This window comes from Natrix helvetica, assembly GCF_964273705.1.
Source record: "Natrix helvetica genome assembly, chromosome: 6".
NCBI classification, from domain to species: domain Eukaryota; kingdom Metazoa; phylum Chordata; class Lepidosauria; order Squamata; family Natricidae; genus Natrix; species Natrix helvetica.
In genome coordinates this window covers 4,787,487-4,794,126 of record NC_138553.1, presented here as the reverse complement: position 1 = coordinate 4,794,126, position 6,640 = coordinate 4,787,487, and the positions used below count along the sequence as shown (strand labels likewise).

At 40.3% G+C, this 6,640-nt stretch overlaps 1 protein-coding gene across 1 annotated transcript in view; it reads right to left on the bottom strand.

The window, feature by feature from the left end:
• Positions 1–6,427, bottom strand: part of LOC309394973 (uncharacterized protein) — a 44,687-nt gene extending 38,260 nt beyond the window's left edge. Inside the window, exons 1-4 of the mRNA XM_081958691.1 lie at positions 6,296–6,427; positions 5,193–5,830; positions 2,834–3,792; positions 2,607–2,701 (exon numbers count right to left, since the gene is read on the bottom strand). Of these exons, the coding sequence (XP_081814817.1) occupies positions 2,607–2,701; positions 2,834–3,792; positions 5,193–5,809 (1,671 nt within the window). The 5' untranslated portion in view covers positions 5,810–5,830; positions 6,296–6,427. The remainder of the gene's footprint in view (positions 1–2,606; positions 2,702–2,833; positions 3,793–5,192; positions 5,831–6,295) is intronic.
• Positions 6,428–6,640: the final 213 nt, after the last annotated feature.

The following is a 6,640-nucleotide window of genomic DNA, read 5'->3' as shown; positions in this document are numbered from 1 at the left end:
TATTTATAATTCAATGCTACGATATTAATACTAGGGATGTGGTGGCTCAGTGGCTAAGATGCTGAGCTTGTCATTCAGAAAGGTTGGCAGTTCGGCGGTTCAAATCCCGAGCGCCACATAACAGAGTGAGCTAGCTCCCATTATTTGTCCAAGCTTCTGCCAAACTAGAAGTTCGATCGCATGTAAAAATGCAAGTAGAAAAATAGGAACCACCTTTGGTGGGAAGGAAACAGCGTTCCATGCGCCTTCGGCCTCTAGTCATGCCAGCCACATGACCACGGAGACATCTTTGAAGATGGCGAGTGAGACCTCGCCCAAATGTTGCCAAGACAATCTCAATCTTACATGGGAAAAAATCTGAATACAACAAGACCAGCATACCTACACCCATGAAAATCTACGAAAACATATATACACACACATACACATACATACACATACATGCAATACAACTGCATATTATATAACTGCATACACACACAAATACACACACACACTAATACAACTGTATATTATATTCATACTTATATTTAATATAAAATATATGTTATATCTGAACTATAACAAAATGGATACATTTCTAATAAATAAAAGTCTCCTTTTTTTTTACACTGTGCTCACTTCAATATTTGAGCACCTCCAGGGACATTTTTGAGATGAAAAACATTGGGAAAGAGTTTAAATGCTTTTTGGATGGAGGGCAGTTTATTTATTTAAGGCCTGGGGAAGGACAAGCTACCTGAGCAGGTGAGAAGCACCTGTGCTCCTTCTCTGCCCACCCACATTGTCAGGACGACCCAGCTGCCAATCAAACAGCGGTGACCAATCAAACATAATCATTTTGGAGAAGGAAGACAAGATGGCTGCCAGGGAGCTCTGGAGCCAACGGACTCATGAAGACAACGCCAAATAAAAACAGAGCCAAAGCTCAGAAGCCAAATAAAAATGCAAATTAAAAGATAGACTGCCCTGATGAGGAGAGGCAACCAGGAAGGAGGCGGCAACTGAAGAATCTGAGGAGAGAGGAGTGGTTTTTTTTTATTTTTCCTTCCCTCAGGATCTGGCGTAAAGGAAACATTTTTCAAGCCATTTTCCTCAAAAGGAGCCAAGATCCAGAAGAGAAAAGTCATGAAGCCTAGTCCAGAAGCAAATAAGGAGAAAAGATAAAGCCAAGGACAAGCTAGGGGCCAATTAAATAGAAATGCTGGCCATGAGGCTAGAAGGAGGGAAGACAAGATGGCTGCCTGGAGCTCTTCTGTCATAGACCTCGTGAGGACATGACTGAATAAACCTAAGCCAGGAATCAAACAAACAAGCAAATTAAGAGATAGGCCGCCCTGATGAGAAGTGACAATGGAAGAAGAAGAAGCAACTGAGGAAGGGGGGGGGGGATGCATTTTTCCTTCCCTCAGAGCTGCATGAAGAAATCAACTTTTTTTCAAGCCATTTCCCTCAGAAGGAGCCAGGATCCAGAAGAGAAAAGTCATGAAGCCTACTCCAGAAGCAAATAAGGAGAAAAGATAAAACCAAGGAGAAGCCAGGGGCCAATTAAATAGAAGTGCCAAGCACGTGGTGAGGAGGAGGAGGGAAGACAAGATGGCTGCCTGGAGCTCTGCCACCACAGGCCTTGTGAGGACTGAATAAGCTTGGGAGTCAAATCAACAGGCAAATTAAGAGATAGGCAGCTTTGATAAGAAGTGGCAATGGAAACAAAATTGAGGAAACTGGGAGAAAAATGCATTTTCCCTTCCCTCGGAGCTGGATGAGGGAAATATTTTCCTTCAGGTAGAGCCAGGACTGGGGAGAGGTGAACAATTTTTAAGCCCTATCAAGAAGAGATGAATAAAAAGCCAAAATGTGAATAAAATAGGAAAAAGTATAATTCTTTAGCGAGTGACAAATTAAGACAAGAGAAATAGAGAAGTTGGCCATTAGTAAATATTTTGGATATTTATTGAATATATACACGTGTATGTGTGTGTGTATACATACATACATACATACATACATACATACATACATACATACATACATAACATTCTTTATCTCCAAAATATTACACACACACACACACACACACACACACACACATTGTAGAAGTTGGACTTTAAAGAATGTAGTGTAAATGTAGCGTAAGAGCCTATAGAAAATATATTAATAGGTTTTTTTTTTGTTACTGAGATTAATTTCTGCTCTACTTGAAAGCATTCTAATTGTTTTTGCGAGCTTTCTTTCTGGAAAATAAAAATATTCCTCCTTTTCTTTTCCTGCACTTGCCCTTTTCTCTGAGATGCAACAAGATCTCACCATTCATTTGTCATCAGGTCATATTTATTCATTCATTCATTCATTCATTTCTTTATTTATACAACTTCTATGCAGCCCTTCTCACCTGGACATGACATTAAGCGGCTTACAATCATGTACAGGAAACTTTAAATCATCCAGGCAAAATAGTAATATTCACTTAGCTTAAAGTGGACAAAGAGGGGGAGGACGGAGCATGATGCATGGGAGGAGAAGGGGACGGGATCTTATTGTAGTGTGTTAAGGACCTGCAGAATTTTAACCATCAATCATGATGTCTAATTTAGAATTAATATTACCCGTAATTTTGCTTTGAGAGTGGAGGGTGGGAATAATAAAGTGACCGTTGTTGCTGGGGGAGCATACATGCCAGTGCTTCTCCAAGCTTCATAACCTAAAAACAAAGTATAAAATTTTTCAGATGCTCATGTCTATATACATAAATGAAAATTAAAGTCCTGCACACACAGGTCATTATCTTGAAAGAAGAAGCACTATATTCAAAATTAAGAACAACACTTCTTACCTGTATTGCTTCCGTTTACTTGAATGTTTTGAGGAGGTGCTGGCAGAACGTTATAAAGCAGAGAAGCTATTTGAAGTAAGATGGCTTGCTCTGAATTAGCTTGGATTGGGTTACGTACACTGACCTCAGGAATCCCTTTAATCTGAACCAACTCTAGAGTATCGTCCTGAACTGAGGAGAAAGGACGGGAGTTTGTAGCTGGGATCTCGAGGAATATCGCAATGTCTTGCGCCAACTTCTGCAACCACAAGGAATACGGTGGTTGTAGAATCTGTTCATTTTTTATATGTTCCTTGAACTTCAACAATGCTTTCCGGAAATTATAAGTGGAAGCTACTTCACTGGCCTCTCCAGCAGGACAGCTGTTTCCAGCTACTTTCAAATAGTGCTGAATAATCCCAATTCCAAACTTATTCAGGATCTTATTTCCTGGATATTCTGCCATAGCATTGGAATCAGGATTCACAGAAGCCCAATGCCAAGACTGACCCCCAATTAGGAGTCCTCCTCCTTCAGAGACAAATTCATGGATGCTTTCCATCTCTTTGGCATCATAGGCTGTACAACAGTATATGCCTAGGCCTTTCTTAAAGTTGGTTAGCTCACAGGGAATCTTTGCTTGGTTTAGCATGGAGTAAAGTTCCTGCATGTTGTTTCCAATGCCCACCTTTCTTTCCTTTCCGGCAGAAAGCCAACTGATGGCATTGAGGAGGAAAGATTTCATTGATGATATTTTGAGGAAGGCTTCATGAGAGGCAACTACGATGCGTCCTCGACCGTAGTATGCAGCTGCCAGGAAGGAGTCGTAGGTATCACTTATGCCAACTGGAAATGCCAAGGCTCCGTGGATGAGCAAGGGAGAAGGAACCATTTGATTCTTGAGGTCATCACCCTTTACATTGAATCTCACCACTCCTTCCAGAAGAGTTTGTAAATCCCTTTGAATATTTAATCCATGTCTTTAAAAAACAACAAAAGAAAAATTATATTTTCCATGGGTATGATGGTCTTCAGACTAGAATCCTAACATTGGAAGAATGGCTTGACCAAAACTGAACTGAAATATCAAGCATCGGCACTGCAGAGTGGAGGAGGAGGAGAAGAGGAAGGAGGAGAAGGGGAAACAAAAAGAGAAAGGGAAGGAAGAGGAGGAGGAGGAGGAGGAGAAGCAGGAGGAGGAAGATGCTAGTTTGTTGTTAAATGGATACTGGATGAGAAAAGTATTGCAGACTGAATGGACACTTATTCAAATGTGTGTGCTGAACCTTCCCAAATTTGTCATCATAATTTATTTGTAAGTAATAAGCCTAAGAATGTCTATTTCCCTCAACTGAAGGCAATGCTTGCTGACAGAATTTTATTGGAAGAATTGGATGGAAGCCTCATAGATCTTCCATGCTTAAGAAGCTATCTGCTGTTTTATTCGTCCTATCGCGTCTGTAGAGTGTTATTTCTGACAGAATTCTTTTAACTCTGAATATGTTTTATATATGAATATGTGGAATTTAAAGTATCTGTATCAATAATTTCAAAACAAATGCATCACTCGTGTTTCTGCCAAGCTGGGTGAATGAAACTAATTTATACAGTGACGGTATATGAAACTGAAAGTCTTTTCAATTTGAGAGACATTGGACTCTATTGTATTCAATATCTTTGCTTCTAAAGCATAAACAGAAAATACAACAATTAAAATGTCATTCTCAATCAATCCCCTTGTTATTGATTATTAAATTAGATATATGATAGTTTGTTCCTACCTTCCCAGTCTAGTACAATAATCCCATTCTTCATGGAGACTGCTATACAAGTCAGCGTATTTACAATACAATAGCAGAGTTGGAAGGGACCTTGGAGGTCTTCTAGTCCAACCCCCTGCCTAGGCAGGAAACCTTATACCGTTTCAGACAAATGGCTACCCAAAATCTTCTTAAAGACTTCCAGTGTTGGGGCATTTACAACTTCTGGAGGCAATTTCTGTTCCACTGATTAATTGTTCTAACTGTCAGGAAATTTCTCCTCAGTTCTAAGTTGCTTCTCTCCTTGATTAGTTTCCACCCATTGCTTCTTGTTCTACCCTCAGATGCCTTGGAGAATAGTTTGACTCCCTCTTCTTTGTGGCAACCCCTGAGATATTGGAACACTGCTATCATGTCTCCCCTAGTCCTTCTTCTCATTAAACTAGACTATTTGTACAAGCACATGGCATACAAAAAATAATTTTTGGAATGAGACAATTGCTTAATCTGGGGTAGATCATTTTGCAAACCTTAAATAATTGGGACACGGGTCACAAAAAAAAATCCATTGTTATATATAGGATTAATAACCATAGAAAAAGAGATGGATTAATACTTACTCAGTGATGAGGGGAATCCTGGGAATTTTTTCAGGCACAGAGAAAATACCATTTTCTCCCATATTGGCAGTGAAATACACTCCAGCCACACTGGTCACCAGGTTTCCAGGAAATTGAACCAGGACTGCCTCCTTCCCATGTTGATATGACCAATGCCAGGCCTGGCCACCAATGAGCAGTCCACCTCCTCTCTTTACAAATTGCACAAGGTCATCAGGCTGGACATCATTGTAGGCATCTCTGCAGAATACTCCAAGGGAGTCCTCAAGTGTTGCATCTGGTTGGACTTTAATGCCATTACTGAGGAGCAATTTGGAGAGGGCATTCAGGCTTCTATGGACTCCTATGAGTGCCGTTGGGGAAGGCCTGAGCCAGTCCAGGGCGTTTTTAATGAATGGCAAGAACTGTGGAAGCTGTATCATGGATTCATGGGCAGCGACCACCATCCGGCCTTTCCCATATTGGGATGCAGCCATGAGAACTTGGCCCTTGGAATCTACAAGCACTGGGAAGGCTCGGTCTCCTGTGAGCAAAAGCTCACAAGGATTGAAATCTCCCGTGACATCGATGGACAGAATGCCCCTTACTAAAGAATCATAAGAACTTTGGGGATCCATTGGAACGTTGTGCCGCTGGATCTGAAAAAGAAAATTTAAATTTCTCTCAGTATATTTTATGTTGCATATAATGCTGCAAGAGGTAACAGGATATGCAAACATTCACAGAAAAATTCAGATACCTATGTGGTGTCAAGCGGTGGGCTGTGATTTTTCTTGCAATATTGCTGGCTGTTATAGTACAGCTATATCATTTCCTAAACTACTGGCTGTGCTCAGTTTCCAACAGATTTTTTTTTCATTTGGATGGACGTTACCTTAGAGTCTCTTGTAATAGTTGTTGAGAAGTCAGAGATGATCAATGCTTGCAAAAGGCAAATGTTTCTTGTCTTCAAAAACACAGAAGGGCAAAGGCCCGGATAACTACAAAACAGTAGGACACATTGATACTAAGAAAGATTATGGAAAAAGATTATTACGAGGCAGTTTGTTAGAAAAGAATACAATGCTCTGCATTTCAATTTAAATATGAATGAGTTAACTCACCTTTTCAGAAGCTCTTGCAACCTAGGTGGGAGTCCTCCAAGCACCTCCCTGTAAAGTGAGGCTAAGCATTCCTAGGAACATTATTTATACCCTGTTGGAGTAGAAATTGTGGGTGGATAACATGTTCATTTTATGAATTGGAGCAAATCCAAAAGAGGTTTTCAAAGTGCAAAGGAGGAGCCCAGTTTAGATTTCCACAGAACTCTTTTGAAATTGAAAGACAAATTTAAACAGGATGACGTGATCCTTAGCAAAGTTTGTATTACTATTTTGATTTTACTCTTGATTGTGGTATTTTTCTGAGCCAGCTTCCGGGACTGGGAATGGGCAACACTCTATTGTGCT